The sequence below is a fragment of the Macaca thibetana genome, chromosome 4, assembly GCF_024542745.1.
Source record: "Macaca thibetana thibetana isolate TM-01 chromosome 4, ASM2454274v1, whole genome shotgun sequence".
NCBI lineage: Eukaryota > Metazoa > Chordata > Mammalia > Primates > Cercopithecidae > Macaca > Macaca thibetana.
Window position 1 is genome coordinate 17,792,501 of NC_065581.1, and position 13,689 is coordinate 17,806,189.

At 42.0% G+C, this 13,689-nt stretch overlaps 1 protein-coding gene across 10 annotated transcripts in view; it reads right to left on the reverse strand.

Annotated features, from left to right (window-relative positions):
- Positions 1-2,028: 2,028 nt before the first annotated feature.
- Positions 2,029-13,689, reverse strand: part of KIF13A (kinesin family member 13A) — a 230,601-nt gene continuing 218,940 nt past the window's right edge. For 4 of the 10 annotated variants that reach the window (XM_050788662.1, XM_050788661.1, XM_050788659.1 and 1 more), the window contains one exon: positions 5,857-7,123. In XM_050788662.1, the coding sequence (XP_050644619.1) occupies positions 6,275-7,123 (849 nt within the window). In that variant the 3' untranslated portion in view covers positions 5,857-6,274. Of the gene's footprint in view, positions 2,551-5,856; positions 7,124-12,723; positions 12,766-13,451; positions 13,557-13,689 lie in introns of those variants that run through there. The other 6 variants (XM_050788663.1, XM_050788658.1, XM_050788660.1 and 3 more) reach the window with 4 other exon arrangements.

The window sequence follows — 13,689 nt, forward strand, 5'->3', positions numbered from 1 at the left end:
CTGAGATTTTTCTGAAAAGATTCTGTAATAATTCTGTTTTTAGATAAGATTTTTATGATAAGCTACTTTTAGCCACTATTTCACAGGTGGCAGGGCACTGCTGCTTGCTGTAAAGATTTAAGCATCGTTAACAGGTGTAACATACCATGTCCTACCTGCTCCAGATAGCCCCCCTCCACCACGATGGGATTGGTCTGTCTGGAACTTGTGACACTCACCACACCCTTCTGTCCTCTGAAGGTGCCCAGTTTTCAAGAGGCCTGTCCGTCCATGACATGTCACCAGGCTGAACACAGAGACTGACAAGCAAAGTGTGGCCTGCATCCTGGCTTTGCTACAGCTCCATCAGTAACTTCTCTGCCTCAGTTTTCCACCTGTCAAACACTTAATGTCCACAGTACCTATGGGTCTGTTGCTGTGAGGATTAAATGAGATAATGAATATCAAATGTTTAGAACAGTGCCTAATACACAGTTGACCCATAATAAATGCTAGCTGATATTATTATTAACACTACAGAGACATGCACACATAGAAATATGGTAAGTTAGATTTGAAACTAAAGGCAGGGTTATTAAAGACAAACAATTGATGTTTTAAAATCTGAATTACACGGTTTGTATTCTAAAACACACACACACACACACACACACAGAAATCTGTACCAATTAAACACAATAAAGTTGAAAGGGGATATAAATTACAGTTTTTCTTTTTTTAACAGACAATAGTAAAATACTACAGTCAGCTCACTATACACACAAATCATGAACAGCAGCTTTTCATTAAGGTTTCCAATATCTTACTCATTTACCAACTCGAAGAACTTAAAAGAAAAAAGGTACAGCAGGCTATGTACGCATTCTCTCTCTCTTGCTCTCACAACACATTTATAGCTGTACATCCAGACCGATTATACAGGCATCTACAGAATAGGTACAGAAAGGACTTTTGTAAAAATTTCCATACACATAATCCTTCAATGTCTCCATTCGTAGGAGAATTTTACAAATGAAGACATGACAGCAGGGTCATCTGTATTCGATCATCTCCTGCAAACATGGTAAAGTGTGAACCGTTGCACTTCATAGCTCAGTCTGTCTCCTCAGCATTTTCCAGAATCAAGCAAAATAACAACAGCAAAACCACACCACAGTGAAACCTACCAATCCAAAACAAAACCACACACACAAAAACACACAAAAATCAACACCTCCCACCCCACCCACCCCACCACAACTCCTGGCTGTCCTTGTGTTTTCTTACAGTAATACTGCTCTTTTCATTCCACCTGCCCAGCTGGGCTGAGCCACGGTCCAGGCAACTACGGAGTCAGAGCCCCAGTCACTGTCAACAGTTATAATACAATGTCAAGTCAGCAGGTGGTGGGGCAGGTGGAAGACCAAAGAATATAGCTGTGAGATTTCTCAGTGTGCTTATGAAACAAAGGACAGAGAACGGCAGCACGTGGCTTGGTAGCCAAGGGAATTATGGCACCAAACTTGCAGTCAAACATACATGTTCATACAAAAGAGTGGACAGCAAAAATGTTGTCTTATGTAAGTTCTTTGGTTATAAAGAACAGCATTCTATAACCTTTTCTGCAAAGAGGGATTTGCAAGCTCATTCTTAGGCAATAAAATTTTTTTTTTTTTTTCTTTTTTTTTGAGACTGAGTCTGGCTCTGTCGCCCAGGCTGGAGTGCAGTGGCCGGATCTCAGCTCACTGCAAGCTCCGCCTCCCGGGTTTACGCCATTCTCCTGCCTCAGCCTCCGGAGTAGCTGGGACCACAGGCGCCCGCCACCTCGCCCGGCTAGTTTTTTGTATTTTTTAGTAGAGACGGGGTTTCACCGTGTTAGCCAGGATGGTCTCGATCTCCTGACCTTGTGATCCGCCCGTCTCAGCCTCCCAAAGTGCTGGGATTACAGGCTTGAGCCACCGTGCCCGGCTGGCAATAAAATATTTTTCATCTGCTCATGTTATAAGAGATCGCCCAAGTTGCTTTGTAACAAAGTCCAGTACCTTATGATTTTCTACAAATCACCTTTATCTGCATTTTAGTGTGCAGCCTTGTCTGTCTCCAGACATACTATAGATACACATTTCATATACATAATATATATTATTTATAAAAAACAGATTAGAGCATTGACTCCAGATTCTACAGTAAGAACTGATTAAAATTGTACAAGAATAAAGTCTCTTGAAATCTGCAGAGGTTTCTATACAGTGGAGGTGTGTAGTAAGTGCAAACAAAAATACTGTCACTTAGTTAATCCGGGATTTTCAGTTCTCTTGCTTTCTGGAAAAAGCAGAGGCTGTTGATTCACCCAAGTGACAAAGTGCCGCTTCTCCCGCTGGGGAGGGGAAAGGAGGTGGCCCAGGAAGTGCACGGCGTAGATTCTCCAGCTTCTGGTCTGAGGTCCAGCCAGGCGGCAGCGCGTTTTAAAGATGGGGCTGGTTCTTGCCCAAGGTAACCAGGTGAACAAAGACGCCAAGCTGTGGCCTGAGGAAGGGGTGCTTGCGGCTCTCACCGTGAGGTCGTGCCTCCCTGGAATGCAGAGGCTGGTGAGTTGATGCTTCTCATCCCCATCCGCCCACCTCACCCACAGCACCCACTCTCAGCCCAGTCCACAACCACCACAAGGGGCTCTTCCTAAAGGGACCCACAGGATTGGTTTTATTATGGAATCCAGTGCTGGAATTCACACTGTAGAAGCCCCGAGGTGATGTTTCTAGGAAAAGTAATGACAGTAACACCCAAAGTAAAAGTTAAAAAAAAAAAAAAAAAAAAAGTAACTTCTGGATGTGCAGTCTAAGTCATATCAGGGGTTTGAACAAAAGTCAAACTATGGTTCTCAGAAATTTTTTTTTCTTTTTTTGAGACGGCATCTCGCTCTGTCACCCAGGCTGGAGTGCAGTGGTGCGATCTCAGCTCACCGCAAGCTCCACCTCCTGGGTTGACGCCATTCTCCTGCCTCAGCCTCCCAAAGTACTGGGATTACAGGCGTGAGCCACCACACCCGGCCTCTCAGAAAAAATTTTAAACTGTCAAAACAACTTGTTAAAACCAATGTAGTAAAAACATTATAAATCAAAAAATCTTAAATTTTTGTAGAGACAGGGTCTTGCTATGTTGCCCAGGATGGTGTCAAACTCCTGGGCTCATGCAATTCTCCTGTCATGGACTCCCAACGTGTTAGGACTACAGGCCACTGTGCCCGGCTCCAAAAAAAATTTTTTTTTTTTTTGAGATAGAGTTTTGCTCTTGTTGCCCAGGCTGGAGTGCAATGGCGCGATCTCGGCTCACTGCAACTTCCGCCTCCCAGGTTCGAGAGATTCTCCTGCCTCAGCCTTCTGAGTAGCTGGGATTATAGGCATGTGCTACCACTTCCAGCTAATTTTGTGTTTTCAGTAGAGACAGAGTTTCTCCATGTTGGTCAGGCTGGTCTCAAACTTGCGACCTCAGGTGATCCACCCACCTCAGCCTCCAAAAGTGCTGGGATTACAGGCGTGAGCCACTGCACTCGCTCGGCTAAAAACTCTTTAAAGGAGAAAAATCTCTATAATCCCATCATCTTGATATAACATTTGTAAACTTCACTTTAAACCATGATCTCTGGGAGGAACGCATTATTCTGGAAACTTTCCAATCCTTATCTTTTCCTGTTGGGTTCTAAATAATCTAGGCAATGAAAACAAAAAGGGGGTTGTTGCTCCTCCTCCCTCTTCCATGGGCAGTGCTTCCCACAGTATGGCCCTCAGATACCCCGTCTCCTATTACTCTATGGGGGTACAAGGGGATGGGGAGGAAGGAAGGTTTTGTGAATACCTTATTTCCCCTATTGCACACTGTATAAAGCAAAATCTTAGGGCTGGAGGGCAGTGACTCCTGGGAATTTGAATTTTTTTTTTAATTTTAATTTTTAAAATTATTTAAACAGAGATAGGATCTCGCTCTGTTGTCCAGACTGGTCTTGAGCTCTTGGGCTCCAGTGATCTTCCCACCTCAGCCTCCAGAATAGCTGGAACTACAGGTGCAAGTCACCAAGCCCAGGTGAATTTGAATTTTTTTTTTTTGAGACGGAGTCTTGCTCTATTGTCCAGGCTGGAGTGCAGTGGTGCGATCTTGGCTCACTGCAACCTCCGCCTCCCGGGTTCAAGTGATTCTCCTGCCTCAGCCTCCCGAGTAGCTGGGACTACAAGCGTGTGCCACCATGCCTGGCTAATTTTTGTATTTTTAGTAGAGATGGGGTTTCACCATTTAGCCAGGCTGGTCTCAAACTCCTGACCTCTGGCAATCCATCCGCCTCATCCTTCCAAAATGCTGGGATTACAGGCATAAGCCACCATGCCCGGCCATGAATATGAATTTTTAAGAGGCCTGCCACACCCTCCTTGCCCCTAGAGTTTGTAGCACCTTTAGGTTTGAGAAGCAAACCTAATCTTTTTTTTTTTTTTTTTGAGATGGAGTCTTGCACTCTCGCCTAGGCTGGAGTGCAGTGGTGTGATCTCGGCTCACTGCAAGCTCCACCTCCTGGGTTCACACCATTCTCCTGCTTCAGCCTCCTGAGTAGCTGGGACTACAGATGCCCGCCACCACGCCTGGCTAATTTTTTGTATTTGTAGTAGAGATGGGGTTTCGTCGTGTTAGCCAGGATGGTCTCGATCTCCTGACCTCATGATTCGCCCGTCTTGGCCTCTCAAAGTGCTGGGATTACAGGCGTGAGCCACTGTGTCCGGCCGAAGCAAACCTAATCTTACACCAAAGAATTAAAGAGTCTTTGACACTGGCCTTCTTGACAAACAAGGGTTGACAAGCTGATGTATACCAGCCGTGCAGCTTCTGCTTTAGTCCAGGTAAAGAAAGTTGAAGACCTAAACAAATGCATGTATTGCTTTCAAGAACAGTGGTGAGTGACCATTATTATTCTTATGTCAGGAAAGGAAGTCTTTTTCTTCTTGTCAGAGATGACTGTTTAGGTTTTGGCAGTTCAGTAATGAGTATGCTGTATAAATGACCATACACTGAAATTTTAAGGGCTGGTATGGAAAGCAGGGGCAAAAGCGTTGGGACAAAAAGCCACATCAATGGAATAACTTGCTCAGCAAAACAAAGGGATAGAGTAGCACCATGATTATCTTACTTTTACCAAGCCTCTTTCTAGCTCTGTCAGTTCTTTATTTTGCTAAACCATGACTCTCCCATACCTTTTACAGTTAGGGGACCAAACAAATGAATGTGAAGGCGAATCAATGGTGGCACTTCAGAGCAGAATACTCAGAAGCAGAATATCTCTTATTTATGTAATTTGTGATTTTCCTTAGGAATAGTGGCAAAAGCTCATTTTGTTCTCATATGAAAATTAACCAGTATTGATCAGGCACAGTGGCTCACGCCTGTAATCCCAGCACTTTGGGAGGCCAAGGCAGATGGATCACCTGACGTCAGAAGTTTGAGACCAGCCTGGCCAACATGGTGAAAATACAAAAAAATTAGCCAGGTGTGCTGGCACGTGCCTGTAGTCCCAGCTACATAGGAGGCTGAGGCAGGAGGATTACTTGAGCCAGGGAGGTGGAGGTTGCAAGGAGCCAAGATCGTGTCACTGTACTGCAGCCTGGGTGACAGAGTGAAAGTGATACTCCATCTCAAAAAAAAAAGAGGAAATTAACCAATATTATAAACTAACCTGAGTTACTTCCAAAGTCCAAACTTCAACTGCTGGTGGAATTTGCCTATACCACCCCAAAGCACTTTTCACCTATGGGCACCAAACGACTGTCTTTTTCCAATTCTACGATATATATGTTTTTCTTTCCACATTTTACCATCTCTGAAATTGGGATGTCTTACAACTGTTGATATGATAAAGTTTACCTGGCAGTATTTTTTCTTAATGATACAAAAAATAATGGATCATATAACAATCAAAGGAATCACAGATCTGATGAAATATGGTAGATGCTACCAGAATACTTTGGGAAAGCTGGTAACTAAACATCTCAGGGAATGAATATGAGATTGATCCTTATCCATCTTAACACTTAATTCAATACCAACCCATATACCAGGTAAAGAAAATCCACTGGTCCTATAATTTCACAGTTGCATTCTAGTTCCCAAAACAGACTTGCTCTCCGACAGAGACAGCTGTGCAGGAAGTGAGCCTGCTTCTTTGTGGGCTCATCTTTGCTGTCAGAAACATCTGGATGAATATTTCCTACCAAGTTGCTGTGGTGAAGGGCCTCTGGGGTTGGCATACAGTTAGACATACTCATCGACAGCACATAACCCAAAGGGCTGCCTCTGGAATTATTACCTGGTCATTCTCTAACTTGGAATGCAGCTGGCTGGGGTGGTGGAGCCCATCGGAGACAGTCTTGCTGCCTGTTTTATTTGGTAGGTTCCTCCTACTGGAAAGCTCTCCAGCAGAAGAATCTGTCAAACCATCAAAATCTTTTCCCTCTGACACTCCCATAAATTCTGTGAAAGAATGGTCTTCAAGGATGCTGGTGGTGTGTTCTACCGTCACCTCCCTGGGGCAGAATCCCCTGGCTGGCTGGCTAATTTTGCTGGGGCAGTTCTGAACTGAGCCATCTAGTTCTGAACATGAGCCAGTCCTGCACAGTGATTTGGAGTTTTTCTCAGGGATGCTCTGGGATGATGGGCTCCCTTTGACTAAGGCACTGTTTTCCTTGAGCGGCACCATAATTATCTTGTCCTTTACCAAGCCTTTTTCGACTTCTGTCAACTCTTTGTTTGAGGATGGCCTGAAATCATGCACAAGCGATGGTGTGGAGTGCTCGGTGGAGTCTGCATCCTTTGTCTGAATGGCCAGCTGGTCTGAGCTGTCACTAGAAGGGACCACCATGTCAGACAGGGTGGCATTGGAGGCACTGTGGGAAAAGTAGCCACTGGTAATACTGCTGGTGGTAGGGCTACGGGACACTTCTTTCTCCAAGACCCGTGAGTTTGACAGATCTACTTTAGAGGAAAACCATTCCCTGTTCTCCAAGCTGGCATTGTAAACACTGAAGTCAGCAAACTCCACAGGTACATAAGGCTGTGAACTTATTAGCTTCCTATTAATAGCTTCCAGCTCATTTTCTTCCTCCTCAGAGTCCTATAGAAGTGAAGCAAAAGTCAGTCATTAGCTCCTTGTAGCAACTGTACTGTTGAGATAAGTTTTAAATACTTGGTTGTTAAAGGCATTCACATTCACATGGTGTTCAGTGTTTTCTTTTTGTCTTTCCAAATTTGGCCAGATCTTGTCACCTATTGCAGACATAGGTATATCAGTATTCTCAGAGACCTGTGAGTATAACCCCCTTACCATCTAATATGAATGGGATTTAGTTCTTAAAGGCTCACTCAGTGCTAGTTAGAAATCATTCCTTCCCTGGTTTAAGAGGAAAAATGGAACTGAAATGCAGTGGACATTTTATTAGTTATTCAAAATTAGTTTTTAGTTGTGATGTTTTCTCTTTCTCATTAAATGAGCAGAGAAACAGGCAGAAGCAGAGAAGAACCACTCCATTTGTCTTTAGAATCTTCACCTTGGGAAGCAAAGTGCAGGTAGTTAAGGTAATTTGTAAAAAGTTTCTCAGCTATTTTACGGGGGAAAAGGGAGTAAAACAAAGAACCCAACTGCAAAAGGGCAAAAAACACAATTTCAACAGTCATTCTTATATTATGCTAAATATTGTAAGGCTATAAAATACTAACAATCTGACAACTACCGTCTTCTAGGATCTTTGAGAAGTATGAGTAGAAGGTTTGGCTAGAAGGTGAAAAAGGCATAGTAAAGTTTAAATGAAAATCTCCTTTGTAAAACAGTTTTCAAACCCTGTTCATAAAAATTGGTAAATACATGCAAAAGTGGGTGTCACCAATTCCCCAGTCTCTCTTCAAATGAATGACTCTTTTATATTTGGTAGAAAAAATGTGGGCATTTTAAGTCCAAATAAAGTAACTGATAAACTCTCTAGCCATTTCTAATTAATCTCCGAAGCACCTAATGAAATCACAAATATTGCTTTTGAAATGTGTCTTTCATTCAACAAATACACACTGAACATCCACTACATGGCAGCCATTGTCCTAAGGACTTGGGAATAGCAATGATGAGCAAAAGAAGGCATGGTCCCTCCCCAGAGAATTACAACTTTGCGTCCTTGCTCTTAGAACAATCCTGGACTCTGCATGGATGGATAAAAAGTTCATTCACAGGTAAACTTAGACACCTCAAAAACAGTTAGCTTTCTTTCATTGGTCATCCAGTTTAAAGCATCTGTACAATTATAACTACTAGGTGCAGGTAAAGACCTGGAACCAAAACATCAACCTTACTCATTACGTTTGCATTTTGTTAATGTACCTATTTTATTTTTAAGAAAACCAAAACATCAACCTTACTCATTACGTTTGCATTTTGTTAATGTACCTATTTTATTTTTAAGATTTATTTATTTATTTATTTATTTATTTAGAGACGGAGTTTCACTCTTGTTGCCCAGGCTGGAGTGCAATGGCGTGATCTCAGCTCACCGCAACCTCCACCTCCCAGGTTCAAGTGATTATCCTGCCTCAGCCTCCTGAGTAGCTGTGATTACAGGCATGCACCACCATGCTAGGCTAATTTTGTATTTTTAGTAGAGACGAGGTTTCTCCATGTTGGTCAGGCTGGTCTCGAACTCCCAACCTCAGGTGATCCACCTGCCTCAGCCTCCCAAAGTGCTGGGATTATAGGCGTGAGCCACAGTGCCTGGCTAGGATTTATTTATTTTTATTTATTTATTTACAGACAGGGGTCCCGCTCTGTCACTCAGGTTAGTGTGCAGTGATGCAACTGTAGCTCACTGCAGCCTCAAACTCCTGGGCTCAAGCAGTCCTCCAATCTCTGCCTCCCGAGTAGGTGGGATTACAAGTGTGAGCCACTGTATCTGGCCCATAAATTTGCATTTTAATCAAGGTGTGTGGGGGGAGGGCGATATCTTCAAGGCGTGGCATATATGTGTTCACAAATGAACATAAATTTCATCTGTTTAGATTAGTAGTAATATTTTCTTTTGCATCTCAAGATTCTACATACCTCAAAAAAAGTTTAATACTCTTTTAAATGCTTCTCAGCTTTTAAAATAATTTAGTTTTTATAACTTAGTTGTAAAAATGTGACTGAAAATAAATGTGTAAAGGAATTGGCGATCTTAATTCCTTAGCTGTTAATCAAAGATGAATATCAAATATCAGTGATAAAGTTCTTGAAACTGGCAAAACAAAATTTTTGGCAACACTAATCTCTTCCCATCTTATCTTTATCTGCATTCTAAATTAAGTAGCATTATCAAAAAAGTGGGGTGGAACATTCTTTCCTAGGGTTGGGGAGAATGTTGGTGAAGGAACAAAGATTAAACAGAATTGTGTGAACCAGTAGCCTTTGCCTATATTTTCTAGATTCTCCTGCCTCAGCCTCCCGAGTAGCTGGGATTACAGGTGCCTGCCACCACACCTGGCTAAGTTTGTATTTTTAGTAGAGACGAATTTCACCATGTTGGCCAGGCTGGTCTCGAACTCCTGACCTCAGGCCATCTGCCTGCCTTGGCCTTCCAAAGTGCTGGGATTACAGGTGTGAGCCACTGCACCTGGCACAAAATTAAATTTCAAGTGTTTGTATCTCTTCTATTTCCTTTTGATTTAAGCTGGCAAAGAAACACAATTCTCCAAGTCCAAGCATACTTGATGCAATTAATTACTAAATTACTATTTACTATAATTAATTACTAAAAAGTTATTTACTGCAAGGAAAATCAAATTTAAAAATGAGAATTAGTAATCTGGAAGTATACGCTTGAAGTTATTTCTTCTTGAGACCAAGGAAAGGCCTGTTATCCTAAAATACAATTTTGCTGAATGAAATATGTAATCATGAATTTATTGAGTGGAAATAGTTGTAAATTTATCAAAGATAATAAATTATTCCTAAAGGATTAGAATGACATTAATAAAACTAAGAATCTACAAAGCCCCAAAAGATGAAGTTCAAATAGGGAGCAGTTCACAGTGGGGAAAATAACCCATAAAGCCCAGAGGGAAAGACTAAAACAGTAGGGACAGCTTCTTCCAGAAAAAGGAAAACTTAGTAGAGATTAAACATTTTCCAATACTTAAAAGGAGATTGAAAGAGTTATTGCCAATTAAGGGAGGATTTAATTGGCTTGAACTTGTATTTTGAGGGAGTTTGGTTTAGACTTTTTATACCAGAAACATCATTTCTCATTATATCTTAAGAATAAACTAAGCACCTTCCTACAATGTCTTAAAGACAAAGCTAATTAAAAGCCTATCTAAAGTGGTACATGGAGTCAAGTTCTCAAGCTTCTCTATATCTACAGTCTTCATTTGAGTTTTGCAATTTAACTTATGCAGCTGATATTTACCTATAGAGAAAACACCTTGATTTTAAAAAGGGATTGAAATCCACATTAAAGCAGTGACTCTTTGTAAGGAGTTTCCTTGATTAATGCAATTTCCACTCCTATTATAATCATGTCGTGCTGTTCACCAGAGGTCTCTGTTTGCAGAACTGTACCAGCCAAGGGCTCCAGTACTTCTGTCCATGGTACTGAGGAGTGAGCGCTTTGAAGAGCAGCTGCAGGGCATACTGGAACTGCACTATTTTTGGAAGCACCTGGAGTCACTGGAGTCCCCTCAATTATGCTGAGGAATGGGGCTCTTTGGTCTTATGCTCTCATAAACTGTGAGACCTTAAGGAAGTTGCTGAACAATTATAACCCTTTGTTTCTTCTTCTGTAAACGAGAGGAATAAACCACATGCTATCTATGCAAGACCTAATAGAAGGGTCGTGTGGATACTGGGAAAAAATCACTGACTTTCTGCTATTCTCTATGCTTTATGACTTAAAAAGACTCCAAAAGCATATTGTTGCTTCTGTCTTAAGTCATACGAGACATGAAGTACATCTAAGTTACTATGGTAATTAGGTGGGTTAAACAATAACAGGAACAATGTCTTGATACTGTCCTTCTCAAGAATGATTTCAAACTCTCTTCATCAGTGTGAACTGAGTCACTCTGACTGTGAAAGAGTGGAAGAGAAAAGAACGTGAATTAGTCACAAAGGAAGAAAACAGTTTATACCCATTTATAAGAGAAAAAATAAAATTAACGTTTCCCAAGGAGAAATAAGAACCTCAGGTCAAACGAACAATGCACTTAAACTCTACCAAAACACCCTGAAAAACTGCTATCTGGAATGAGTTAAAGAGCCCAAATGCCTCTTGGGTGCAGGGTGCTCAGCAAGCCAGTTTCCTATGGAGAGTCGAGACAGCTTTTTCAAGTAAGACTCCAGCAAGAACAATAACACCATCAAATCCTCCTTACTGTACTCCACGGTGCATTCAGTCATAGAGTCTAACTGCTGCTCGAGACTTCCTGGGTCAAGGGAATCTGGTTTCATCCTTCCCTCTGCTAGCTGAAAGCCCTGAGATGGGCTTTATTTTAAAATATCAAAGGGAAATTGAAGAAAACATGAACCTAGCTCTGTGAACTGTGAAACTATCTGCTGAACAGTCCAGAAGGGTCATCCAGCAGTCTCTTGATGGTGTTGTACCAAAATGTATTGTTGCAATAGGTTTAAATGGAGTGGCTGTGCACCACAGGGGTAAGTGGCATGCCAATAACCAGATCCAATCAGACACAGAGCCAGAGAATTGGCAGGGGAACAAACTAGTCATTTGGCCTTTTTAGCCCACAATGCAGCCCTTATTAATTGAGCAGGGGGTGGTCAGCTAAGTGAGGGAACAGCTCAGTAAGATTTGGAGAGATGAAGGAGCAGCTATTAATGTGCAGACTCTTCTCCATGAAGAACTAGGACGGGGCATTGGGAGAGGGACAGGGAGAAACCAAAGGCAGAGGAGGGGAAGAGAGATGAAGAAATGGAGGGAAAATGGTGCTTTTCTTCTTTCTTCACGTTCGGAATGAGAAGGTTGTTTCTGAAGATCCACCCGCACCCCAAGCATGCAGGTGGGTGGCCAACTGCACATCCGGATTCAGCTGCAGTGAGTTAGTTCTCACACAGTGTGCGTTAGGAACTGTTAAAGGATCTCACATTAATGAGCCTTGGGAATGGGTGTGACAGGGTGTCACTGGGAAATGAGACTCTCTACATTCTTCCCAATAGAGACGATCAGATGTGACATAAACATCAAGCAGTCTCCTGTCTCCCTGAGGTGGTTTTACTTTTTCAAAGCCTAGGAAGCCACAGGAGGGTGAAAGCTGAGACAAAAAAAATGAGAGAATTCTTTCCAGGCTTGAGAATAAACAGGTTTATTTTTTTATTTTATTTTTTTTTTGTAAATTGAGGTATAATTTATAACCTAAGGTGCCAGGTATGCAGTGTTTTTAAAACTATATCTCAAATTTATAATTTTAAAACCAAGTGCTAAGGAATGAGGTTTTGCAGGTAGAGTTTCAACCTACCTGTGGCAAAATATACATAAGCCATCCTGAATGCAAGGCTGGCACCAAGGTATTGGAATATATTTTGCCAGCTAATTAACAAAGGCTACCTTAGACAGTGAGATGATGAAGGGTGATTATGATAGACTTTAGTGCAGCTCTAACTACAGAATTATCTTGGCAATAGCATCAGGCAACATAAAAAAGCTTCCAAACATATCCACAGCTAAATGCATGATTACTTACTCCCAGTAAGTGCAATTCCTCTAGGTAGATTAACTTCAGAATCTGGGCAATATGTATAGGCACATTAGAAAGATTTCGGTATTAGTTGAAGAGATCTCTTTGTTACACTTTTTATAAACAGCAGAAGCAATAAAAGTGCCTTTCTCCCTTTTTCTAAACAAACTTAAGCAAAAAATAAATAAATAAAATAAAACTGTAGGTCATGGCCACATCCATGCAAAATATCATTACCAATGGTCACATTTTTATTTTCTTTAAGACAAAGACCTTTTTCTTTTCTTTTTTTTTTTTTTTTTTTTTTTTTTTTGAGACTGAGTCTGGCTCTGTCGCCCAGGCTGGAGTGCAGTGGCCGGATCTCAGCTCACTGCAAGCTCCACCTCCCGGGTTTACGCCATTCTCCTGCCTCAGCCTCCCGAGTAGCTGGGACCACAGGCGCCCGCCACTTCGCCCGGCTAGTTTTTTGTATTTTTTAGTAGAGACGGGGTTTCACCGTGTTAGCCAGGATGGTCTCGATCTCCTGACCTCGTGATCCGCCCGTCTCGGCCTCCCAAAGTGCTGGGATTACAGGCTTGAGCCACCGCGCCCGGCCCCTTTATTTTCTTTAAGACAAAGACCTTTTATTTTCTTTAAGACAAAGACTTAATTTTTTCTAGCACTTGGATGATTGTCTGTGAAAGGGCCTTAAACCCACCACCAGGCAATATGACAGAAATGGTTCCGGAACTTACAATCTTCTTCTCACGTTTGCTATTGTGTTCTACTGGCATGCTGCTGCCATTGCTTCCTGAGGGTACAATGCAGCCAGGGTTATGTGCCTGAGGTGGAGGCATGCTCTGCAAAGGTTAAGACACACAGATGCATCACACACAAAGACGACAACGGCCAAAATACATATTAAGTACATGCAAGTTAGAAAAGCAGTGCTAACACTCTTATTACATGTGAGTAATGCAGCAGCCAATTCTG